The sequence below is a fragment of the Manihot esculenta genome, chromosome 9, assembly GCF_001659605.2.
Source record: "Manihot esculenta cultivar AM560-2 chromosome 9, M.esculenta_v8, whole genome shotgun sequence".
NCBI lineage: Eukaryota > Viridiplantae > Streptophyta > Magnoliopsida > Malpighiales > Euphorbiaceae > Manihot > Manihot esculenta.
In genome coordinates this window covers 35,488,613-35,514,425 of record NC_035169.2, presented here as the reverse complement: position 1 = coordinate 35,514,425, position 25,813 = coordinate 35,488,613, and the positions used below count along the sequence as shown (strand labels likewise).

Below are 25,813 nucleotides of genomic sequence, written 5' to 3'. Positions count from 1 at the left end.
TTTATTTAAAAATATCATAAATACAAAACAAAAAAAAAGGATAATTTTCTAATATTCTTAATATTATATTTTGAGGAGTCAGCGATTATTATAGCGTGTGGACCACGCGTAGGATGTGGGATCCATTTCTAGACGTCACCGGATCCAACTTGTTGCAAGTCGTAAATTTACCATTTGAAGCTTGAATTAATGGTGAATTACCCTTGAGTCCTTAGAGTTTTCTGTTTTTAGTTCCTCTAATACTTTTGAATGTTATAACATTTATCCTTCATTCCAAATTAAAAATTTTCATATAAATTCAATACAATGGGTTTCAAAATGAAAAAATTTAAATTCTCAATATAAATGTTTTTTTAAAATTATTCATATGAAAAATGAAATTCATTTTAAGTAATTAAATGATTATAATATGTTTAAAAAATAATACTTTATCATTCTATAATTTTTATTTATTTTATTTTTTATATATATTAAGAAATATAATTTTTTATTAGTTTTTAATTATACTAAATTTTATTAAATTTTAAAAAATATAATAAAATTATAATAATCAATTTATATATGATTATAATTTTAAAAATAAAAATTAGATAATAATTTTAAAATAATACAAAAATTATAAAAATTAATATAAAAATCTAGTGGTATACGAGAGACAGCTTTGAGAAGGGAAAGAAGACAAAGAAGAAATGTGTTTTGTTAAATTTAGGAACACATTGTTAGAGAGAGAGAGTGAGAGATGATAGCCAGGGGGGGCTATACGAACATGATAATTGATAAGTGGTGTATTAAGAGAATATGCCATGTTGAATATCTCAAATCCATCACGAGATATTGTTCGCCAAAAGAAAAATAATGAGTTATTGTTATTTTTCTCATTAGTCATTAATAATGCACAACCACTGCTCTCTCCCTTGCAGTCAGAGACCCAAAGGGATTGATAGACGTCTCTTCAAAATATTAATTTATTTTTAATAAATTTCACATTCTTATCTTCAACTAGGACCAACTAATTTTGGCTTGTGTCCATTGTTATACACATTTTTTTAAATAAATAAATATAATTTCGTAATTTTAAAAATAAACTTAAATTTCACTAAAGTAAATCTTATTATTATATTATGACTATTTTAATAATAATTTTCAAACTAAAAAACAGTGAAATTATTAATATCTTAATTTCTAGTACTTGAATTTCATAGTATTGAGTTGATAATTGTCGTCTCCTTGTACTTGTTACTGAGGAATTTTGGCTTCTTTCAAGTTTAACATGCAAGTGTAACGTGTTGTGGTCGCTTGTTCAGTAGTCATAATTACCAAAACGACAAAGCTTTTGTTCGATCCCTTTCACAATGAACAGCCCCTTCCTCTTCATAATTTAAAATCTGACGCTAATATTGACAAAATATACTTACGTTTGCACGTAAATTTTTTTTAAAAATATAAATAATTAATATAATTTTAAAAAATAAACTTTATTTTTTATTTTCTAATATAACACTTGTTCAAATATAATTTTATATGATTTCTTTTCAATGAGTGTCTTTAAACTACTAGGTAAAAAAGCAACTATTTGAGTTATCTAATTAATTGTTACAAAATTAATTTAATTACTCTGTTTTTTTTTAAAAAAAAATTCAAATAAATTTTTATAAAATTATACAAAAAATTTCATTAAGTTTTTTAGTTAAAAGGTATTGAATTTCTTTACTACTAATAAAAGATTACTAGAAAAGAAATTAATTGAATTAAATTTTTAAGAAATTCTTGATTCAATAAAAAGGAATATGAAAAATAATTTGTCATAAACTATTAATATTAACTAAATCCACTTTTAATTATCATTTAAAAGAATAAAAATAAAAAAACATGCAGTACTAGACAAAATTGAATAGGTTTAGTTGTGTTTCATTTCTTCAGGTTTGGATTTCAGTTTCCGAACCCAACTGAATGCATCATTTGGGGAGTTCAACATTCAATCAACAGACAACAGTTCTTATCTGATCATGTTACTTGCAAGAGAAAACAATAACTTTATTTACAAATAGATTAAACAAGCATCAAAAGACCCAGTGGGAGTACTGCCATTGCCATGAGTCCCCTGAGTAGCAGTGTGGAAAATAGCTACTTCAAAGGATAATGGGAATGGAAACTTCATCACTATGTATTAATAAAACTCAATGAATGCAAGTTCAGACAAAACATGAAACAACCAAATTGCACCTCACCTCTGCTTCTTGAAGCGCCAATATAGAGCATCATTCTTGTCCAGAAAGCCGAGCATTCTGCAATTACAGGGCACAAAATGTGCTGAGAATGATTTCCAGCAAGAGCAAAATCTAAGAAAAACTAATTAAATTTAATTTCTAAGAGGAAAATATCACAATTTACTTATAAGTAATTAGTAGAAAAGCCTATTAGATAAAATACTCGTTAGTCGTTACTAGTTGGAGTGAGTGAAGAACCGAAGATGTAGGAATGTATTGGTTGCGTTGTATTTTGCCTACTTGCCATACAAATATAAGAAAGTGAAACTTCATAATGAAAACGAAATTTGAGGAAAGGATACGTACCCTTTCTTTATGCAAGTGATTTATGGTGTTGTTAATGTCCTTCTTCCAGATCATTCTACCTCGTTCTCCCAATGGAATTGCTGTTGGTAGCCTTGGTGCGCTAACAACTCCCTGTGCAAAAACACTCATCTCCGGACAATGTACCATATCCACTTCTTTCAAAGATGGGAATTTGATGGTGCAACTTGCCATTGAGCAGAAGCTGGTGAGGCTTTCTAAAGAGTGAAGCCTTATAATTTTCAATTTACTGAAAATAACCTCACTTTGATGATCTTCATCTCCACCACTCACTAGAATTTCTGTTACCTTGCTGCATTCTCTTACACTCATTTTGGTGAGATTCGCCATCCCTTTAGCTATGGAGGATGTTATTATGTTTTCCAATTTTTCACACCGCCACACATCTAGTGTTGTAAGATTTTGAAAAGATACAGAATGAGGTGCCAAGGTAACCAAACTGTTGCAATTCCATATTTCCAGGTCTTCAAGATTTTCAAGAACTTGGACCTGTCGAGATTCAGGGTGCCATATATGCTTCATATTGGGAAAGTCATCCAATCTTAAGTATCGTAACTGCACAAGAGCCATTGCATGCATCTCACCAACAACACCGTCTGGGAATAGCTCTTTAAAATGGGAGCATACCACATTAAGTTGTTCCATATTTGGGAATTTTTCAAGGAGATAGAACGGGAAATCTATTGAAGCATCATGAAAGCAGTATAGGCCAAGAACTTTTACTTTGTGAAACAGGTCTGCAAACTGGCCTTGCCATATCATTGTGATCTCCTTGCTGCTTAATTCTAATTCCTCCAAGTTGGAAATAACCTGAAAATAAATCCAACAAGATTAATCAACTTGAAGTTCGTATTCCATCGATAAGTCTATATGTTACATAGATATAAATCCATCAATTTTTTATATGCTTCTAATTTGAAAGGGAAAAAAGAAATATCAGATCATTTTATGAGCATATATGAAAATCAATATCCTTATAAGTACAAGCGTATACCTTTCTTAAAGGTTGAACTTGACTTTGAAGTTGGATCTCCACTTGTGTTTCTTGCAACTCCTGAAATTGAGAAGCAAAAATCTTAAAATTGTCACAGTGACCCACACCCAAGCACTTCAGAATGGGACATTCTAAAGCATGTATTCCAGGGTAGAAACTCTTCAATTTTTGTAACCGCCAAAGGTTCAAGGACTTCAGTTGATGAAACACAAACTTAGGAGTTGCTTCTAACCCTTCCTCCTTTGAAACAATTTCCTCCAACCCACAATCAGTAACACTAAGCTCTTCAAGCCGTGGAAGATTTCTTGCCACTGAAGATGGGAATAGACTATTCAGACATGGACATCTGGAAACCTCTACCGAACTTAGGTTAGCAAACAAAAGATTTTTTCGAGGGTCCTCATTCCATACGTGCTTCATGGTTGGAAGACTCATTAATTTCAAAATTCTCAATTTAGTGGCTGCTGCCGCAATATGCTTCTCTTTTACATTTCCTGACATTTGAAGATCAAACACCACTTCTAGTGAACCACAATTCACTACAAATAGATGTTCTAAATTCTGGAATCCTCTCAGAATGTTCGAGGGAAAAATTTGCAATAACTCTTCGCAAACTACTACCTCCAGTAATTCTAACTTGCAGAATGAATTTGCTTGGATATGATTATGCCATATCATTTTCAACTTAGGCAAGAACCGAATAAGCAACTTCTCCAAGTTAGGGAATGCAACCTGGATTTAGGTCTCCACACTGTGTTAATAGATAGCATAACTATAATTGATAAGAAAAATAAAATACAATACATAATAGGGTATCATAATCTATATCATAGGAATAAAAAGTAAAATAGAGAAAAGTATCTCCAATGTGTTGAATTACAGGTCATATTTATTGAAGGAGAATTTACCGTTTACCCCAGTGCACAATGAGGTACAGTACGGTATTGATGGTATTGGGCATTTTTCTTTTATTCATCAGAATGATTATATAAATTCTATCTGTATAAGGATTAACCCTAGGGTCTACATAAATAGGGCTAGAATGTTCTCCTTTAAATACTGGAAAAGCAGGAGATTATCCCTGTACATAGGCACACTATTTTAACCAGTTAAATTCTTGTGCTCAAGTCTTTTTCTCTCTATTTTTCTAATATGTGCATGTGTTTATTGGACTAAAGAATCTATATGGTAAAAGCTAAAAGGAGAGGTGACAATTGAAGACGATAGTTCACCTTTTCGTCAAAAAGAATTGAGTCTGCTTGTCCAGATTCACTGCTAGATGCCACATGTGTACTTTCAGGACTGGAAACAAATGTCCTCAATTGGGAACAATAAACTATCATCAGAACTTCCAAAGAGGGGAATTCAATTAAGTTACCACAGAAGAAACTTGTCAGTTTTGGAAGACCACTGAGCTTTAGCAAGTGTAGTTTTGGAAATGGAATCTTGATCATTGTTTCTTCTCCTAATTTTTGTGTGGCTATGATTTCCTCCATTGACTTGCAATTGCTTATCTCTAGCCTTTTGAGTTGTGCAAGACTTTCAACCAAAGAAGATGGAAATACACAGCTTAAATTATCACATCCATCAACCTCCAAGATTGTTAAACACGGCGATAGTTGTATAAGTTGGCTGCACCATATCTTCTCCAAACTTAATGAAGAGAGTTTCAGCTCTGCCAAATTGGGGAATGTGATCTGCTTGCACAAATTTGGCCATGAACAAATTATTTTTGGTCTCTGATTTGAAAAGGTAAAAAAAGAGTAATGATTTACATCATGATCATGTAATTGCTGATTTGATAAAATAAAACATATTTTGACAACTTTGAAAAAGAAAGATATGTCACATAATTATACCCATTCTTTAAAAGTAGAACTATAGAACTCAAGAAGGCTAAGAAAGAAAATAAAAGCTGGATAAGAAGAATTACCATCAACTATACCTTTCTATTGAAAATTGGCACGATAGTTTCAGGTTCATGATCCACAGATGCAATTTCTTCAGATCCTGCGCTAAAAGGAACCTGGAATTGAGAAATAAAGCTTGTGAACTTAGGTAGATATTCTAGTCTTAATGTGCGTAATTGAGTCAACTCAATGACTACAGCATTGCCAGAATCATCTCCAGTTTCCTCCGCAGCAATCCCTTCCATAAGTTTGCAATGGCTCACATTGAGTTCTTCTAGTCGTGCAAGGCCCGTAGCCACAGAAAATGAAAAGAGATGTTTCAAACTATCACAGTGTTTCACGTTTAACTTTCTTAAGCTGCTAAAAGATTTGGCCTCAATTGCGCCATAACATATCTTCTCCAAGTTAATTAGATGGTCAAGGAACAATGATTCCAATATTGGAAAAAAAACCTGAGGTCCCAGCCTAATTGAGTCGATGATATATTGAATTTCGGGGCTATTTTGGATTCGCAGATGTTTTAACTCAGGAAAACCTTGCCCATTTAATTCACAGAGGACATTTTTTACACCTTTCAAGTCATCCAAATATAAATCTTCAGTTCTCATCAGGAGGGGTTTCATGCTCTCCAATTGAAAGCTTGTGTTGAGCTTGAGTTTCAGCATTCTTGAAGTTTCATCTCTACATGACCAATCCCAAATGTCTCCGATAACTATTTTAAATCTTTCCAGCTTTTCAAAGAACAAATCTCTTGGGAGGATCTTTTCATCAACGATATGTATGTCCACATTGATTAGGTTTGTTAAAAGCTTCAATTCAGCCAGGCTAGCATTTTCTCTTTGACCATCATTTTCTTCACCTACCCATTGCACGAAACTCTGTCCCATATACAAGTCCTCTAATCGGGTCAAGCATGACAGGACATCTGGCGGAATCACTTCAAGGCTTGGACAATTATCTAAATCTAAAAGCCTTAGATGAGTCAATTTCCCTATTTCTTTTGGCAGCTGAACAATGTTAGAGCCAGGCTGAGAACTTGTAAGTTGTTAAGCTGTCCGATTGCACCTATGTCTTCCAAAACACAATGATCTAGACATAATGTTTGAAGGTTCTGAAGATATTGAAGTGAAGAAGGCAGAGATGATAAATGCAGTCCTGTCAAATCCAGGACTTTGAGTTCTTTCATTGTACTAAAAAGGCCATCTGGGATTTTCAAAAAGGCGTACTTAGCATCTAGTAGAAAATTATCGAGTAGAAAGGACTCCAGTTTTGGGCATTCAAATGCTGCAGGAAGCTCAGGAATCTCGGATTGGAGCAAATATATTGCAGAGCACTGTTCAAGCCCATCCTTTGACGGCCATTCCAATAAAGTATCATATGCTACCATGAACACATTATGATCTGTTGATGCAACTGAGATAGCGAAATTGCGAACAACATCATGCATCATGATTTCTCCTTTATGGATGCCTTCTAGCAACAAACAAGAAGCTTTGAGGTCACTAACATATTTATGAAGTCTATTTCTTGCTTCCTCTAATGTTTTGCTTCGTTTGAACAAACCCAAGCCCACAGCATATTTCAGCAAGTTGTCGACTTGATAACTACGAAACACATGTAGTCCACAAAGTAAGAACAATGACTTGATTTCCTCACCTTTCAAAAAGTTGTAACTCAACTTTAAAGCAGACGTAACTTGCTCATCCATTTCGCTATCATCAAACCTTTTTAGTTGTTCCAAGGCATTCTTCCATTCAAACAACTGCTTATTTTTCAATGCCGTTGCAACAGTCACAATCAAAATAGGTAAACCAGCACACCTCTTTGCTACTTCAATAGCCAAATCGGGATGTTTCACATTGCCCACTTTCTTCTGAAACAAATGCCATGCTTCTTTATCTTGAAAAACTTCAAGCCGGAAAACTCTCAACACATCCATCTCCAAAAATACATTTTGATTTCTGGAGGTCATCAATATCTTGCATCCTGTATTATGACCGTTTCCGAAAGGAATTCCTATTTCCTCCAGTTTGATTCTCGACCAAATGTCATCCAGAATTATGAGAATCTTCTCCTCTCGTTTGAGATGCTCACTCAACCGAGCTGCTCGTACACGAACCGTCTCCTCAACCAATTTGCAACCCAACCACTCTGCAATTTCCTGTTGAATTCTTTTTATATCAGCAACGTGGGTTATTGTTGTTGTAACCACCTTTCTGAATATGCCCTGCTCTCTGACTTGAGAGGCAACCTCTTTCACTAAGGTGGTCTTACCAACGCCTCCCATCCCATACAACCCAATCGTATTAACTTCATCATCCTTTAACACCCCCACTATTTCCTTTAAAACTAATGTTCTTGATTCAAAGACCTCATAATCTTTGGAAGGCCCTGTCCAAGGTGGAGAGGTATAGTAGGAAACTCTATCAAATTTCCCTTCTGATTGGATTTGAACAACCACCTCCTTCTTCTTTGTAGCTTTCCTACTGAACTGGTAGTGCATCTTCAAATTGGGACACAGTCCCATGAAACACTTCATATTTGCTGTGTCATTATCTTGTAGAAATTTGCCAACCTCTAAATTAGCATCATCCACACTTTTCAGCCACTTGTCTACTATGTCCTCAATATCTTGCCCATGTCTTTTAGCCTCATCCACCCGGTGCTGCACACTCTGTCTTTCACCTTGGAGCTTTTCAACTTGAACTTTCAGCTCCTGAATGTTGCTGTTGTGGTTGAACACATAACCGATCTGGCGTCTGATCGGCAGAAAAAGATACTCGGCAAGTTTGGACGCGATGGAAATCACTGGAGCCCAAATCATTTCCTGCTTTCTTTGTTAAACAAGGCAAGGGCTTAAAAGAAAATAAATTGGAAACAACAACGAAGCAACTGCTGAATGGAAAAATGTTCAATTAATTAAAAATTGACTCTAGACATATGATTTATGTTACAAACCATTCAAACTGAAATTTACCAGCATTTCCTTTGAATTCATAAATTTAAATCTATAAATTTATATTTGAACTATTTGAGAGGTATAGAAAAATATGAAATTAGATTGCAACAAAATCCAAAATGAATATGAATATTAAATTTCATATTAATATTTAAGATCAAAATTCCAAATCTAAACCATCTATCCAAACACAAACTTCTTGTGAAATGAATTGGGTAAAAGTCATGCACTGAAGACAAAAATAATGAAAGGGCATAACATAATTGGTTGAATCATAATATTGAATTGACTAGTCATTTTGATGAGTAAACAACTCAATATTTGTACAAAATACATATTAAAAATGAATTAATGTATAATATGTCGAGCAACTCTTGAAATTTAATGTTAAGTGATAACCATGTGGTTTCACTAGATGGGAAGTGTTGGAAATGAATTGGAAAATATAAATAATAAAAGGGTAAAACGTAAATGATTGAGTTATATATTTTGATATATGAACAGCTTAACTGCTTTTACAAGCCTATGTAAAAATTTATTAATATGAAATATGCCCAACACTACTTCTGAAATTAAACACTATAAAACCAATTCCAAACAGAACGATAAGATTACATTTTAGGAATCAAATCGGAACATGAGAAGGAGAAATTTCTCACTTTGCAAGTCAATACGCATCACAGTTGAACACGAATGAAAAGAGAACCAAATGAAATAAAAACAAACAGCAAGCAGATGATATATGCAAGCAAGAGCAGCTCTAAATCATTCCTGTCAAGCTAATCAACAAAAAAAAGGGGGCATATGTTTTAGCTAAGCATTACCTCAACGGAGACCGAGGAGAGATGGATGATTGCTTCGTAAGATTGGGAAGCAAAAGGAGAAAAGACCATAAATCAGGAGGTCAACCGGCCATGAACTGTGTGGGTGTGATATCCTTGGAAGACGAATGCTCTCGAACGTCAACTGAACTCCTTTTATACGCTTCCACAGTCACGTACCAGATTTTAGTATTTTTATAGGGTAATTTATAGTATAGTTTACATTTAATAAAATTTATAATTTAATTTCTATTTTTTAATAATAAATAATTTGTTTTTAAATTTTTATTTTTTAATAAAATAGTCATTTATTAAATTTATTATTATTTAAATATTAATTAAAAATTCAATTTAAATTAAAAAGACTAAATATGTTATAAATATTAAAATTATAATAATTAAATAATTATAGATTATTAAAATAAAAAACTAAATCATTATAAATATATTATTTAAATAATTAAATTGTTACGATATAACAGTAAATTTTAATATAAAAATTATTTTATTTATAAAATAAAATTTTATAAATTTAATTATTTATTATTAAAATGATAAAAAATTAAATTATAAATTTTATTGAATTTCAGATATTATATTATAAATTATTTTTTTTATACTCCACGACTTACTTTCATTTTTTATTATTAATATTTAACGTTTAAATTTTATAAAAATTTAATTATTTAACTTATAAAATTTATAAAATATAATTATTAAATCTCAACTCGAATTTAAAATTTTTAAGAGTTAATTATTTATAATTTGATAAAATTCATATTTCAAAAGTAAAAAAAAAAAAAGAAAAGAAAAAAAAGTAAGTAATAATTGGCTTTTTATAAAAGTGAAAAGTTAAATTATATATTTACTCTATGTTAAATTATAAAATTGTGTTTTCTTTTAAATAATTTATTTATTAAACTTTTAATTTAATCCTATTTAATATTTATTAAAGAAAAGTAAATATATTAGTTTTTATAATAATTTAGTAATATAATAACATGAGTAAAAGAAATATTAGAAAAACAATATAAATTATTTATTTTATTATATTAATTATATTTTTAATTTATGTGAAAAATAAGTAAACCTATTTTTATAGAACGGGAATATTTATCTCTAATAACTTTTTTACTACCACTCATTCAATTAATAATTGATAAATTCATTAAAATAATTCTGAATTTCTGTCATCTTCCATTTCATGAGCTGTACAAAGTTCTGTGATTCTCTCTCTCCCTGGCGAAGACCAAAGCCCATTTAACATGTTTAACGCCATTACAGTGACACTAGCCACTGACCATCTCCTCCCCCTTCACCTCACCTACCACCGTTCATCTCACCTACTGCTCCACCCTTCAACTCCTATCTAACATTTTACTCAATATTTAATTACATCAATCATGGACTCAGACCACCGGAGAGCTTTTCGTTGATGTTCTATAATTATAAATCAACATCAACGGCGGCCCCAACAAATGTCAACAATGGAGCCTTCCCATACACATTCCCCTCACATTGCCGTCATCCCATCTGCCGGAATGGGCCATCTCACCCCTTTCCTCCGGCTAGCTTCGCTGCTTTTATCTCGAAACTGTAGTGTCACTCTTCTCACTGCCAAATCCACCGTCTCTAATGCAGAATCTCGTCACATTTCTTTCTTCCTAGCTACTCACCCTCGAGTCAAGCATCTTGAATTCGATCTCATTCCTCCTCTTCAGTCCTCCAATTCTTCTGCCCAAGATCCTTTCTCTATTCAATATAATGCTATTAGTCGTTCTGCCCATCTTCTTCATCCTCTGTTGTCTTCCTCGTCTCCGCCTCTCTCTGCCATCTTCTCTGATTTGCTGGTAGCTAAAACTGTTGCTTGTATTTCTGCTGATCTTCTTATTCCCTACTACCTAGTTATCACCTCCTCTGCTAGATTTCTGTCTTTCATGCTCTACCTTCCAGCTTTTGTGTCCAATCCTGATAAATTCAGTAGTAACGCTGTTGAAGTAGAGATTCCAGGCTCGAGTCCATTGCCTATATCAAGTATTCCTCTACCATTCCTGAACCCAAATCATCTTCTTGCAGAAACTATATTAGCAAATCTCGGAGTTGTCCCAGAAGCCAAAGGAATTATGGTCAACACTTTTGACTGGTTCGAAGCTGAAACAATTGCTGCTCTAAACAATGGTATAGTTTTAAGCAATCTCCCTTCAGTTCTACCTATCGGACCATTACAAGCTTATGAGTTTGACAAGGACCAGAGCCAATGCCTGCCATGGCTTGATGACCAACCAGAAAAATCCGTAGTTTATGTGAGCTTCGGAAGCAGGACGGCCATGTCTAATGATCAAATAAGAGAATTGGGATATGGATTAGACAAAAGTGGTTGTAGATTCTTATGGGTAGTTAAGACAAGCAAAGTTGACAAAGAAGAAAAAGAAAGTTTGGAAGAGCTACTGGGAGAGTCATTTTTGGAAAGAATAAAAAACAGGGGCATGGTGGTGAAGGAGTGGGTGAATCAGGACAAGATTCTAGCTCATCCTGCTATTGGAGGGTTCATCAGTCATTGTGGATGGAACTCTGTGACTGAAGCAGCTGAACGAGGAATACCTATATTGGCATGGCCTCTGCATGGAGATCAAGGGGTGAATGCTGAACTTTTGCAGAAGGCAGGGCTGGGAATATGGGAGAAGACGTGGGGAATGGGGAATGAAAGGTTGGTGAAGCAGGAAAAGATAGGTAAAAAGATTGTGGAGCTGATGGATGATGCAGAGCTCAGGAGCAGAGCCAGTAAAGTTGGGAGAGAAGCTAGGAAGGCTACTGAACTTGGAGGAAGCTCTGATAAGGCTATCATGGGAATCATTGAAAATTTAACTTGAAGCATGTGTAAGCTTTTTACCCTTTCTCTTTTCTTGTATCAATTGGTTCTTCCAACTGAGTAAAAAATTAGCATTAGTTAATTATTAAAGTCTTCAGTCGATGAAAGCAAACTTTGAAGTTGCTTCTAATCCTCCCTCTTTTGAGATGATCTCCTCCACTCCACAATCAACAATTCTAAGCTCTTCAAGGTTTACAAGTTTTCTTGCAACTGAAAGTGGGAAGAGGCTAGTCAGACTTGGACATTTCAATCACTCTCTGCCATATAATACCTCCAGTACTTTTAACTTGCATAAAGAACCTTCCCAGAAATGATCATGCCTTATCATTTTCAACTTATCCAAGTTGATATACAACAGCTCCAAATTGGGAAATGCAATCTGGAATACAAATTCCATTGCATTAATATATAGCATCCAAAAGTAGCAAACCGAGTCAGTTTTCCTATTTCTGGTGGCAACTGAACCATATTAGAACCATTAAAGCTGAGAACCTGCAACCTTTTTAACTCTCCAATTGCAGCTACATCTTGCAAAACACAACCATCTAGACATAAAGTTTGAAGGTTCTCTAGAAATTGAAGCGATGAAGGGAATGGTGACAAATGCAACCCCTTCAAATTCAAGACTTTGAGTTCTTTCATTCTACTGAAACATCTGTCTGGGACTTTGAGAGAGTGCCCATAAGTTAACAGATGAAATGAGGTGACATTTGGCAATTCAAACACTTCAGGAAGCTTACTAATTTTGCATAATGGCAAAGAGATTGCTGTGCACTTTTCAAAAAATTCCTTGTCTGGCAATTCTTCCAACTAAGTGTCATATTCTGCCGTGGAGAAATGATGGTGCGTGGAATCCATGGCCCTCGCCTTCTAGTAACAGACAGCACCCTTTGAGCAACCACCTCTTGCTCCCTCTTCGCTTTTCTACTGAACTGGTAACGCATCTTCAAATTAGGACACAATCCCATGAAGCACTTTTTGTTTGCTGTATCATTGCCTTGGAGAATTTTGCTTGCCGCTAAAGTGGCCTTATCCACGCTTTTGAACCACTTGTCTACCATTTCTTCAATTTCTTCCCCATGTCTCTTGGCCTCACCCACTCAGTGTTGCATCTTTGAGCTTCTCAACATCATCTTTAAGGTTCTGAACATTGCTGCTGTAGTTCCATAAATAGCCAATCTGGCTCTGAATGGGATCAACAAGTAACTCTGTGGATGCAACGGCATTCAGAATTCAGAATTTCCAAAGCCATTTTCTGGCCCCCTCCCTCTCTATCTCTTTCTTTTGTTCTTTGTTAAAGTACAGGGGGAGAGGTCCACAGTAGATGACAGAAAAACAAGAAAGAATCAAATGAAAAAACAAAGGAAATGAAATTCTTGTTCTTGTACTTCTTTTGAACTAACAGAAGGAAGGACAGAAGCAAAGTATAATAACAATATAAAATATGGAAAAGGACAGTTGCAAGGACACCACTTTCTTTCAGCAATACGCTTTAAGCTTTAGCTTCTCGTTAACTGATCTGATCCTAATTAATCAGCAGGATACATAGTGAGCACCAGGAATGGCTTCATGATCACTGAACTAGAAAATTGAAATACAGAATTTTCTTGTCATTGCAATAATTAATGGGCTGTAATTTTTCACAGACTTCCCATTTACTGAAGGATTAAATAAAGGCATGTTTTGGGTCAGGAAGACCTTCCAAATTGGGACTTGACTTGAATTCAAAACCGTTTTATGTATGATGATTATTGGATGCAACCGTTACATGTACACAGGGGCGGAGGGAGAGAGGGTACGGCAAGGGGTACGTGCCGTACCGGCGACCGGAAAATGCTTTGACGGGGGATGAAGGTGCCGCAGCAGCGCAGCCGGTGGTCCGCAGCAGTGCAGTTGCAGCCGGTGATGCCGCAGCCAGTAGTGCCCTACCAAAGGAAAACTCCTGACTCCGCCATCATCATGTTCAATGGCTGTAATAAAGCCGATCTACATGCAACGTGTTCCAAATTCAAAATTGAAATCTAACATAGCAACAAAAATAGTTCCCTGGCTTCTTTGTTAAATTCATACCCACATGCTATTTCATATGTTTATGTTTAAATTAATACATTTTGTTTATTTATATATCAAAAGAGTTAATAATATAAATTACTATTTAAAAAATATATAATTTAACATAAATAAGAAATACTTTTATTTTTTAGGAAATGTGTATTAATTTAATTGAGTATCTCATTACCTAATGTATCTTAATTAGTTAATAGATATATAAACTGAGTTTGTTTTTCCAATTTTATAAAATAAAAAGTATAATGTTAAAGAGAAATTGATTTTAGATGTAATTTAATATAACATATACATTTTTTAATATATTATACCTAAGTTAAAATGAAGTTAATTTAAAAGGTAAGAAAACATACATATTTTAAAATAAAATATCTAATATGATTAACAGGTCAAAATCAAGTTACTATGGGAAAGTGCTTAATATTTATTAAAACTAACATTCTTACCTAAATGAAATGAATTTTTAAATGTTGAAAGTGTAAGTTTAGTAGGTCAATATTCTATAAATATTGAAAATTTAAAAATTAAATTGAAATACGTAGAAAAGTTTAGTAGATTAAAGGGTAAATATGAAAATTTTAAAAGTAAATTTTAAGTTTGATCCTCCATCTTTTTTTACTTTTTCACCTAAACCTATCATGTGTTACCTAATTATACATAAATACACGATTAAGCATAAAAGAAAAATGTGTCTTCTATTTTCTCCATACTTACCATACCTACACAAAAAAAATTGATATATCATTTAACCAAAACTCACATTTACTAAACTTAGCATAAAGTTGTTTCTCTTTTAGAGTCTGTAACACTATCATCAAATGTTTGATCATGTTTTTCCTTAATCTTTGAGTATATTAAGATATCATCTATGAATACTACTACAACTTGATTTAATTAGGGATGAAAGATGTGATTCATTAGATCCATAAAAGCTGTAGGAGCATTAGTTACCCTAAAAGACATAACAAAAAATTTATAGTGTCCATATCGAATTCTAAAAGTAGTTTTAGAGACATCTGTTTTTTTATTTTTGACTGATGATAATTTAATCTCAAATCAATTTTAGAAAAAATACTTACTCCTTTTAATTAATCAAATAAGTTATCTATTCAGAATAAAAAATATTTATTTTTAATTGTCACTATATTTAGTTTTTTGTAATCTAATAGATCTTTCGTGTAAACAATTATGAATTAATCGTTTGATTTTAATTATAATAAAATTGTATGAAATAGTAATTTATTAAAAAATATAATAGGTAATAAAAGAAAATGTTAACTTTGACCGGCTATTCTAACAAAAAAAAGCACTGGCCAACTGGAAAGCCAGCTCAGCATACGTGGATACGAACGTGGCTCGTTTTCATTGGCAATTGGGAAAGCAAATGAAAGCATGTACGTAGACAATTAGAACCCAATTACGGACAAACTCCTCTAATCCCTCGCACTCACCGCATGCACAGGGGTTTTGATTAGGAAGGAGCAGAAGTAGGGTTTTTCCGATTCTCCAATTCACCTCCTCGAATTGAAATTAGTAATTAGAGATTAGTGATTAGAAGAAGCAGAAGCAGAAGAAGCAGAAGAAGAAGAGATGGGTGCACAGAGAAAGGGCGGAACTAGGGCCACAGAGGACCCAGAGGAATTAGCTCGACACCCATTGCAAGCCATCATATTGGCTGATAGCTTCACCACCAAGTTCCGTCCTATCACCCTCGAACGCCCCAAAGTATGTATTTACCCATGTGTTGAAGCATGAGAATTTGATCACTGGACAATTTTAATGTATTATCCGTGTTTCTTCTTTGATTCTAATTACTGACGGACAAAATTGTTTTGCAATGGGAAGGTGCTATTGCCCTTGGTGAATGTGCCCATGATTAACTATACTCTGGCATGGCTCGAATCCGCCGGAGTTGAAGAAGTATTCGTGTTCTGCTGCGCGCATTCTCGACAAGTGATCGATTATTTGGAGAATTCTGAATGGTTTTCGCAGCCCAACTTTACTGTCACAACAATTGAGTCGCATAATTCTATTAGTGCTGGAGATGCTTTGCGGTTGATTTATGAACGCAACGTGGTGGGTTTATTTCTCTGCTTGAACTTCGATGTCAAGATTTTAATGCTGTTTATTTTGATTACGCTTGAATTTCTTATATGTTAAGTGTTGGTAAGGTCTAATAGCTATTGAGATTCTTTTCTATTAGATGTTTTTATTTGTTCTCTGCAAGGTTCTGATCATTCTTATTTTGCCTTTGAAGATACACGGTGATTTTGTCCTTGTTAGTGGGGATACGGTAAGCAACATGTCGCTCACACGGGCAATTCAAGAACACAAGGAGAGAAGGAAAAAAGACAGTAATGCAGTAATGACTATGGTTATTAAACAGTCAAAGCCATCTCCAATCACCCACCAGTCACGACTTGGTACTGATGAATTATTTATGGCGATAGATCCTCAAACAAAACAGCTTCTATATTATGAGGAAAAAGCTGACCACTTAAAAGGGTTTATATCTCTTGAGAATATGTTGCTTGCTGATAATCCTTCTATTTGTCTGCATAATGACAAACAGGTTTGTCCTTGAATTATTTCCCAACTTGCACATCTATCTATAACTGCTCCTTTAAATTTTTAATAGTTGGGCTATTGCTTTTATTAGATCTTCTGCATTTTTCCCCTTCGGTGTGGATTAATTCTATTTTTATTTCAACAAGTTTCACTTAAATATTTATTTTTCCTTGTAGGATTGCTATATTGATATCTGCTCTCCAGAAGTTCTGAGCCTTTTCACAGACAATTTTGATTATCAACACCTGCGCCGTCATTTTGTGAAGGGATTGCTGGTTGACGATGTATGCTTTATTTTTAACATCCTATAGTAGGCTTTTCTAGACCATAATTCGTAAGTGGCATATAAACACGTATAGTTTTTTTTTTATTGTTAAATACACGTGTAAATACACAGGCACTTGCATGCGAATGAAAACTGCCGGCTACCTGTTGATTTATGGATTTGCATTGAAGGCACAAAAGAGAACTTTTGTACCTCCAACATTTTGCACTTTTGCATTGGTTTATGTTTATACTCCCTGAAGAGCAACAAACGTTTTTTTGTATTTTGTGACACAACATTGAAGTAAATATAAATTCTGCAAAAGGTCTATTTTGTTATGCATTTCTGCATTTTGACCTGTGACTTGCCTTTCCTCTATTCTTCATCCACTACATGTGTGCATCCTTGCTGTTAAAATTGGCAATTGTTTGGAGGTTTTACATTGGCTAGGCTCCATATCATTGCTTTGCAGATTATGGGTTACAAAATATTCACTTATGAGATTCACTCAAGTTATGCGGCTAGGATTGATAACTACCGAAGCTATGACACTATCAGTAAGGACATTATTCAGAGATGGACGTACCCTTTTGTGCCAGATGTGACCTTTTTTGGAAATTGTGCTACTAAGGTTGAGAGACAAGGGATGTATCGAGCATCAGGTAGAGATTTTACTCTACTCTGAAACAAATGAATTGCTCTTTCTAGTAACAAGAATTTTCTTTATTTTTAAAGCTATTATTATTATTTTTCTTTAGAACAATAACTCTCAAATCTCCACGTTTTGCATTAAATCTGTTATGCCATTAGAGCGAAGCATTGTGGGTTTCAACTGCACTTAATATATGCAGCTTGAATTGCATTTTACTATCATTGGTGTTTTTTCTATGTCTTTATTTGTTATTATATTGTGCAGACTGCTGAGAGAAAGTAGTGCAATTAAGATCTCTAGCATATTTTTTGTGGAGCTACTTGATATTTCAAAGGGCTGTTTTTACTTATTCTGTTTGTTGCTTTGTTGACATTGGGTCATTTATTGGTTTAGAAAATGTCATTGTTGGCATGGTGAACTGTTATATGATAAAATGGTATTTGTTCACATATTCATTCATTGGTTGTTATGAAGTAGTATTTTTCACTATCAACATCCCCTCATCTCCTTTTATGAGTAGCATGATATCCTCATTGAAAGGAGCTGCTTATGATATCCTTTTTGATTTATGTTTCTGCTGATTCGTACTTCACTATTATCATTTTCTTCAGAAATAGAGCAATCACGTTCTGCACAAATAGGTCCTTTTACCGTTGTTGGTAAAGGGACCAGAATTGGGAACAACTCCAAGATTTCAAATTCTGTTATTGGAAAAAACTGTACAATTGGATCAAATGTTTCAATAGTAGGTTCCTATATATGGGATGGTGTCACTATAGAAGATGGTTGTGAACTAAGGCATGCAATTATATGTGATGGGGTGATAATAAAATCAGGGGCAGTCTTGCAACCTGGTGTGGTGTTGTCTTTCAAGGTACGCCACCAAATATATGCTATTTTGCCTTTCTTGCATTGCAAAATATATGTTTATCATACTTCTGTACTTTAAACTTTGCTTGTATGCTAGTAGCTCCCTCCACCCTCTCTCTAGTTTTTTGTTTTGATGACATTGAGTACTAATTGATTGCCTTAAACTTGGTATACATCCTGTTAAACACGTGAAATCTTAGCTGCATTTAAATTTTGGTTCATATTCAGAGGAGGTGCTGCACTCTGAAAGCTCCAGGAAGTTTAGATAGCCTATAGCAGTTCTAATTATTGGTATATTTTTGTACTGGCAAGTTTCTCCTGTTCTTCCTTACTTGTAAAAGGAGATATCCAGTATTTCTATAAATAGGCATTTGTTGCGATCTCTTCATAATGAAAAATCGCAGGTGGCTCTTTCAGAGATAGGAATATTGTTGAACCATGTAAAATTTCCCGTCATTTATTCTCTCCCTTATTCTATGTTTATTGTTCTCTTTGTAGATACGTGTTGCATGGGTTGTTTTCCAAGAAGATTTATTCTGGCATTTCCCTTTTGATTTGAGTATCTAAAATTAATGTACTGTGTGGTGATCTGGAGATACTATAATTCGTAATGCTGTATTACTGACTCTTGGAAAAAAGGTATAAGAATGTTGATATTCACCTTGAAAATAAACAATTGGCATATGACTCCCAATGGAGGTATTTGTTTAGCTGAAAGATATGCTTCTGAGGAGTAGATTTTGAAAATCTATTGGCCAACCTTTTCACTTTAGGCCAAATAATGATGGTCAGTACAAAATGTGACCATCAAGTTCAATTAGGCTTATTAACTTTCAAGTTCAAGCTCATTCTTTTCTACAATTTGAACAAATGTGGTCACATCTTAAAGATTGATGGATGTAATGAGAAAATCAAAATGTTGCTATATTCTAATGTGCTGTTAGTGTAAGAAAGTGGCCCTAACATTTTGTTTGCTTCAGGTTGTAATCGGACAACAATTTGTTGTCCCTGCCTACTCAAAAGTGTCTCTACTCCAACAGCCAACCATGCAAGATAGTGATGAAGAATTGGAGTATGCTGATAGTAACAGTGGAACGTTAGATTCATGTAAGTTATTGATGTTATAGCTGTGCACCCCTTCTAATTATCCTGGTGTTTGGATGTAACCATTCAACCTTTTGATTTAGTGCTGCTCTTTGTTAATAAATCAATATGATTAGAAAAATATGCCTTGATTCCATTGGCTACTAAAATTTATTTGATATGCAGCAATTGCAGGTGCTATGGGTAAGTTGAATGGGGATATGACTGCTGAATTATCTGGGACACAACACTGGCCTGCGTCAGAGGTTAGCTATTTACTTTACTTCTTAATTTCCTTGACTGTCACTGCTATTCCTAGTTGTGTGATATTTATGTTTGGTTGTATGAATTCTTTTTTTTTTTATTCTGCTGTTTTCTTTAAAGGATTTTATGCGGAAGTGTAAATGCTAGAGGGAATGTTATAGTGAGAAGGGAAGATTGAATTGTTAAATTACAATGAGAGGGAAGAATATCCCTGGGATATGGGACAGGTTTAAAGAAGAACGGAGAAAGAACTTGAGGTTTGCATCACAATGTCTCTCTAAATAATTGAAGACACATAGATGTCTAACCACAACTGACGGCGCAGAGGGTTTAACTTTGTTAATTGGCTCTTCTTAATGTAATACTTTTAGTTAATATAAAACTCATTTTTATTTGCTAATCCTTTGGAGGCCTGTAGTAACCCTCCTTAAAACTGGAGCTGCGCTTTTGTTTGGCTTTATGGTAATCTAATATTTGGTTCAAAGGGCTAGCGTAATTTTGTACAGAAATTCCTACATGAATATTGTTGATAAATTTTATGTAGTTAGTGCTTAAAGGAAGAGCGCAAGCATATTGTCTCAAATGTTGGGTAATCAGGTTACATGATAGTCCATTTCTTCCTTCTGATTTGTGAGGAAAAATATTCAACATGCATTTAATTGATTGATGCAAAAAATATCTGTTGCTCTGGTTTTGTTTATCAAAGAAATGGCTTCAGGTATATCATTTGTTGGTTTCTGCTTAGCAACATAAAAACAATCCATTTGTCATCTATCGTGCAGCAGACTACATTTGATTATTTGCTTAAACTTTTTATGCCTTGCCAGCTTGGGCCTGGTGGTGCTGGTTATATTTGGTCAATCTCTGAAGGAGGTCATGAGGATGAATGGAGGCATTCAGTTGCACCTATTCCTGCTGAGAAACTTGCAGAGGTCATGCAAGGTATAGAAGATGATATGGAATTGTTGAATCTAGATGGCACTGGTCTAACACCTTCTGGAGAGTTGAAACCTGACGATAACAGTAATGATTCTGAAGATGATGATGACTCTAGAGAAGACAGCTTTGAGAAAGAGGTAAAAGAAAGTTGTTTGGAATGTTGATGAGAATTTCACATCTTGTGTGCTCACAACTTTTGAATATTCTGTTACGGTTTGCAGGTTGAAGCAACCTTTTTGAGGGCTGTTCATGAAAATATCAATGTTGGTGACATAGTCCTTGAAATGAACTCCCTCCGGTATGTTTTGTTTATTTGTTATTGGTTTCCATAATTCCATATGCCTCTTAATTTTGGTGCTTAAGTCCTGTAGTATTCAAAATCTAAAACCCTATCTGTTAGCTTGCCTCTTGAAGGTTTAAATTTCTGTTTTCGAACACTTCCCCTAGCTATTTCTTTTGTATGTTTTTTCATGGTTTCAAACCCGGACTGCACATTGAATTGGTCAAGGCAGAGCAACCAGAGTTGACTAAGGGTTTAAACTGATATATTATTTAATACATATTATAAGGTTAATGTAATACTTTATAATAATAAATACTTGTGTATTTTGTAGATAACTATTAAAACAAATTTAGCTAAATTTTAATGTCTTTTGCAAAAATCTTTTAAATTTTTAAATAAATTTTATGATAGTAAATATGTTCATGTAAACAAGAATAAATGATAATATCATAAAATAATATACACAATAAGTTAATTTACTTCATTGTATAAAAGATAATAAATTAAAAATAATTCAATACTTCAAGTTAAAATACTAATAAAATAAATTATTAATATTACTAATTATTTAAATTGCAAGTGATTATATATATATATATATTCTCTATAATAGTTATAGGTGTTAGTAATTGTTAATTGTTTTATGTTCATATAAATTAATATAAGAGAGACTTTTATAAAGTATTTTAGTAGAATACTTATATATATATATATATATATATATATATATATATAATTTATTGTAGTTAGACTTTGATATTGGCCCATTGGGTAAGTCATATGGCCAAATGCCTATTGATAGCTAATTGTTTTTATGTTAAAGAGGGCTCATTCCATTTGGAATATCTATTTCAAACCAGCCAGGTTTCCAATTCTCTGATTGTTCGACTGGTTCAGACAGGTTCATACCAGTTTGTTGCATGTGAAGGTTTATCAGTTGGACTTGACCGGATAATGATCTGGTTCCCAGTTAAACCTGTCTGACTGGCTTTTTGGTGCCAACTTGTCGCTACAGCTTTAATATTATCAGAGGATAATTGCTCACCTGTATTTTGCCTCAGTGCTATCTTTTCTGACACTTTTCAGGTTGTCATACAACATGACATCTGCAGACTGTGGTGGAGCAATATTTTATGCAATGATGAAGTTGGCATTAGAAATTCCACATACTGCTGCTGGTAGTCATGTCTTCTGCTATTCTTATATTTATACATTCATGTCATCTTAGAGCATTCTCTTTTCCAATGATTTCCTGTGGACTTATTTTGTTAGGAGAATGAAAAAGTGATTTTTTATTTCTAAAGACAGGATGCTCAAAGGCATGAAGTTTTGAATTGGGCATGATTTCGTAACTAGTTCCATCTTACTAGAAGCATATCCATTTTTAATCTTGTTACTTTATTTTTTTTTAAGTGCATAAATGGTGCTCTAGTGTTGTTACAATTAGAAACTTGGGGACTACAAAAATGCTTATATTGTTTCACTTGATGCTTGTTCTACTTTTCAGGTGAATTGTACAAAAACGTTTCAAGTACTGTAAGTACATGGCAAAAGCTGCTAAAGTTCTATGCAAAAGAAATAGATGATCAGGTTTGCATTGCTGGTGTCCTTGGCTCGTTATTCTCTTTGTATCTTTGACTGTTGCACTTTACACGTAATATCCTGCTGTTCAATCCAACCTTTGCCAGCTTTAGCTTATTGACCTTTTTTACAAATTCGATTGTCATTATTTATTATTTCAATTGCTATGAGCCAATGACATTGCTTGAGGCAGAGTTTATACTACCAAATTAAATTTTTATTCAGACTTGATTCTCCGCTATTAAGTTAAGTGGACCCACAGCATGTATTTTCTTTATATATTCTTTTTCTTTCCATGTTGGTCATCAACTAATGGTGCCATTTTTACCTATATATCTTCAAACTTTTCATTATACAATTTACTTCACTTGAATCAGTTATGTACCATCTGAATTCTTCTTTTTTCCTTTTTTGCACTTTTCAACACTAATCTTGCCATCATAGAGATTGCATCAAAATTTTCTTACTTTATTCCACTATTACTTTGGATGTGGTAGCATTACATTCAAGAGTTGATTGATTGAAAATTTTGAACTCATGACATTCTTGCACATTTTATATTTTAGTTTCTTCAGTTGTAATTGGGTATTAACTAAATATTATTAATGCGCAGATTGAAGTGATATTGAAATTTGAAGAAATGTGTTTAGAGTCTGCTAAGGAGTTCTCCACATCCTTTTCCCAGGTATCCTCTTGGATTGTGTGTGTGTATAAGTAAGCATCACTCTCCAGCCTCTTAACCAAAATTTATATGACTCCCCTTGAGTTTGGTCCAGGAAATGGAAATATGGAACTGAGTTAATTGAGATGTCACATGGACTTCAAGCCCTTGTTCAATTTGACCACATTTTTCATTTATATGCTTATAACCTTCTTAATACTGTTATGGTAGAAACATAATGTGTTTAACCCATGAGATGTCAATGGGGCAAATAAAATGGGGTTGGAGAATTTTGAGATGATTAAAGATTTTGTTTCACAGTGTTTCCATTTTGTTTGTTGGTTATGCTTGAATTTGGTTTGCTTTTTAGACCAAAACTCTTATGTTGCTGTGTCTAGACTTTTAATACCTCCATTATTTGTATTTTCATTATGTTCTATGCTAGATTAATGAATAAGGTGACTTTCTGAATTTTAATCTCTTTTTTTTTTGTTGCGTATTTTTATTTACTTAATTGTAGGTCAGCAGCTCAGAATATTGTTTTCTTATTTGTCATGCTGATCCTTTTAGCTTTATTTTCTTGTTAGATTTTGCATCTTTTGTATGACAAAGACATTTTAGAAGAGGATGCGGTATTAAGATGGGCTGACGAGAAAAAGGACGCTGAAGAATCAGACAAAGTTTTTGTCAAGCAATCAGAAAAGTTCATTCAGGTGAAGATTTAATGCTAATTCTTGCTAGTTTCTATAGTTCTGTATTCATTATTTTTGCCAGCATGCACCTGTGGTTGGATGCCAATTGCCAAAGCTAGTTGTTTTTGTTTTATATCCATTTTATGGCCTATAAGAGCCTTCTATACCAGACAGGTGATACATGAAAATGGAGCACTGCCTTGCATCCATTATAAGAAGAAATTGAACCTGAAACATGTCTACTTAATGGCATCTCTCATACTTATTATTGCATCATGGCATAACATGTTAAAATATATTCCTTTGGTGTAGTGGTTGAAGGAGGCATCTGAAGAAGACGACTAAGATTGGAGAAAGAGACTCGTATGAGTAATAGAGATTGTAAAGAAGCTGTTTCAGTTGGCTACTCTGCCAGAGATGGATGCTTTGAATTGAGACTTTTATGTTCATCATCTTTTGTGTGGGTTCGTGCTCTTCAGTTAATGAATAGTAGCTACACATGTTACTTGGGAAATAAACTACAGTCACCAAGTTCTTTCCATTGATCTGCTGTTGTTTTTTTCTTTTAACATTTTTTTGGGCGACATGCACATGGTTCCGTTTGTGTTGAAGTTATAGCTGTGGTTCGTTGCGAGAGTCTTGGCAATTTTGAAGTCGGAGGATGCACACCGAGGTCACTTTGTATTACCTGAAAGGTTGTTTTTCTTTTCTTCTTCTTTGTTGAAACATCGATATCTAGAGCCTTTGACATTGATAAGATGCTAAACCCTCACTAGAAGTTAACTTGTAATATTTTTCTTTTAATTTACGATCTGGGTTAGCTTTCGTATATTGAGATTACTTCAATCAATTTTAAGGATGCCCCTTTTTTTCACATCGTTTAATGCATTAAAAGTAAATACTTGTGAAAATGGAACCTGAATATATAAAGTTGGGTTTCAATAGTCGTAGATGTTTTCTGTAGTCATCGATGCCACTGAGAGAAAAGTTGTGTGTGGGATTATTCATTATTGTATATTTTCGTTATTATCTGAAGATCTCTAGAAAATTAATACTTGCTTCATTTTAAATTCTTGGTGCAGTAAGATACACTGATAAACAGTGTAGTGAGTTACAACAAATAATAAAATTTCATTATTCACTATTATGATAGTGTTCAAAGTATTCGTCAAAAGCAAAACTCATGTAATAACGAAAGAGAAAAGATCCATGCACATGCCATCCTGCTTATGCCATTACAGGAAAAGAGACGATATATATACACTCTCAGTCCTAGAAATGCCATGAAGATGACTTAGAGAGACGATATATACCTTTACGTATATATACGTATATGGTTATGGAGTAGCAAGAAAAAGAAGGAAACAGAGATCTTGAAACGTCGATGAAGACCTGGGACCATTATCGAGAAAAGCCGTACAACCAGTGGTTGAGCTATGCTGTTATATCCACTCTTCTCTTTCAATTCATCACTCCACAACAAGTTTCTAAGCTTGTCTTTGTCTTTGGCCCATAGTTAATGCCACAATGTGATTGGCGTGGCCATTGAAAATGTTAAAGAAGGATCACCAAATCAAAGGGCGGGGTGGCGCGCTTGTGAATATGGACAACCCTGACCGTATTAAATGTCTGGAAAAATTATTCTCTAAATCGATTGTTTGTTCACCGTTAATTATATATGATAAAACTTATATCAAATTCACATAATTAATGATTATAATATAATAATAAAAGATTTATAATT

The 25,813-nt window shown here is 33.8% G+C and overlaps 4 protein-coding genes across 7 annotated transcripts; 2 read left to right on the top strand and 2 right to left on the bottom strand.

Moving 5' to 3' along the window:
• Nucleotides 1-1,974: 1,974 nt before the first annotated feature.
• LOC110622149 lies at nt 1,975-6,515 on the bottom strand. Its single transcript, XM_021766558.2, has 5 exons — nt 5,531-6,515; nt 4,818-5,282; nt 3,586-4,317; nt 2,574-3,401; nt 1,975-2,285 (listed from the first exon to the last, which is right to left on the bottom strand). Exons 1-5 carry the CDS (start codon nt 6,380-6,382, stop codon nt 2,259-2,261), a joined length of 2,904 nt encoding a protein of 967 aa, XP_021622250.1. The 5' UTR covers nt 6,383-6,515; the 3' UTR covers nt 1,975-2,258.
• LOC110622154 (probable disease resistance protein At4g27220) lies at nt 6,487-9,428 on the bottom strand. 3 transcript variants are annotated; one of them, XM_021766570.2, is made up of 2 exons: nt 9,279-9,428; nt 6,487-8,322 (listed from the first exon to the last, which is right to left on the bottom strand). In XM_021766570.2, the coding sequence occupies exons 1-2, from the start codon at nt 9,345-9,347 to the stop codon at nt 6,487-6,489; spliced, it is 1,905 nt and encodes a 634-aa protein (XP_021622262.1). In that variant the 5' UTR covers nt 9,348-9,428. The 3 variants fall into 3 exon arrangements, with proteins under 3 accessions (XP_021622262.1, XP_021622263.1, XP_021622264.1); XM_021766571.2 differs by having other exon boundaries at nt 6,487-8,329; nt 9,279-9,417; XM_021766572.2 differs by having other exon boundaries at nt 6,487-8,387; nt 9,279-9,405.
• A 1,065-nt stretch (nt 9,429-10,493) lies between these two features.
• On the top strand, nt 10,494-12,222 carry LOC110623334 (UDP-glycosyltransferase 708C1). Its single transcript, XM_021768247.2, has one exon. It carries the CDS (start codon nt 10,754-10,756, stop codon nt 12,143-12,145), a length of 1,392 nt encoding a protein of 463 aa, XP_021623939.2. The 5' UTR covers nt 10,494-10,753; the 3' UTR covers nt 12,146-12,222.
• A 3,426-nt stretch (nt 12,223-15,648) lies between these two features.
• Nucleotides 15,649-24,898, top strand: LOC110622150 (translation initiation factor eIF-2B subunit epsilon). Of its 2 annotated transcripts, XM_021766559.2 has the most exons (15): nt 15,650-15,936; nt 16,057-16,287; nt 16,469-16,783; nt 16,956-17,063; nt 17,517-17,706; nt 18,308-18,570; nt 19,547-19,673; nt 19,836-19,915; nt 20,741-20,989; nt 21,074-21,150; nt 22,222-22,313; nt 22,643-22,725; nt 23,330-23,401; nt 23,965-24,090; nt 24,382-24,898. In XM_021766559.2, exons 1-15 carry the CDS (start codon nt 15,802-15,804, stop codon nt 24,412-24,414), a joined length of 2,181 nt encoding a protein of 726 aa, XP_021622251.1. In that variant the 5' UTR covers nt 15,650-15,801; the 3' UTR covers nt 24,415-24,898. The 2 variants fall into 2 exon arrangements, with proteins under 2 accessions (XP_043816151.1, XP_021622251.1); XM_043960216.1 differs by lacking the exons at nt 22,222-22,313; nt 23,330-23,401; nt 23,965-24,090; nt 24,382-24,898 and having other exon boundaries at nt 15,649-15,936; nt 22,643-22,683.
• Nucleotides 24,899-25,813: the final 915 nt, after the last annotated feature.

Excerpts from the sequence above, each read along its gene's own strand:
- LOC110622149 (XM_021766558.2), bottom strand. The coding sequence starts at position 6,382 with ATGGGACAGAGTTTCGTGCAATGGGTAGGTGAAGAAAATGATGGTCAA. Across the intron at positions 4,318-4,817 it reads CAATTCTTTTTGACGAAAAG|GTTGCATTCCCTAACTTGGA; the intron begins GTGAACTATCGT and ends ACCTAAATCCAG. Across the intron at positions 3,402-3,585 it reads AAGTTCAACCTTTAAGAAAG|GTTATTTCCAACTTGGAGGA; the intron begins GTATACGCTTGT and ends ATTTATTTTCAG.
- LOC110622154 (XM_021766570.2), bottom strand. The coding sequence starts at position 9,347 with ATGGTCTTTTCTCCTTTTGCTTCCCAATCTTACGAAGCAATCATCCAT. Across the intron at positions 8,323-9,278 it reads TCTCCTCGGTCTCCGTTGAG|GAAATGATTTGGGCTCCAGT; the intron begins GTAATGCTTAGC and ends CAAAGAAAGCAG.
- LOC110623334 (XM_021768247.2), top strand. The coding sequence starts at position 10,754 with ATGTCAACAATGGAGCCTTCCCATACACATTCCCCTCACATTGCCGTC.
- LOC110622150 (XM_021766559.2), top strand. The coding sequence starts at position 15,802 with ATGGGTGCACAGAGAAAGGGCGGAACTAGGGCCACAGAGGACCCAGAG. Across the intron at positions 16,288-16,468 it reads TGATTTATGAACGCAACGTG|ATACACGGTGATTTTGTCCT; the intron begins GTGGGTTTATTT and ends TTGCCTTTGAAG. Across the intron at positions 19,674-19,835 it reads CAGTGGAACGTTAGATTCAT|CAATTGCAGGTGCTATGGGT; the intron begins GTAAGTTATTGA and ends TTTGATATGCAG.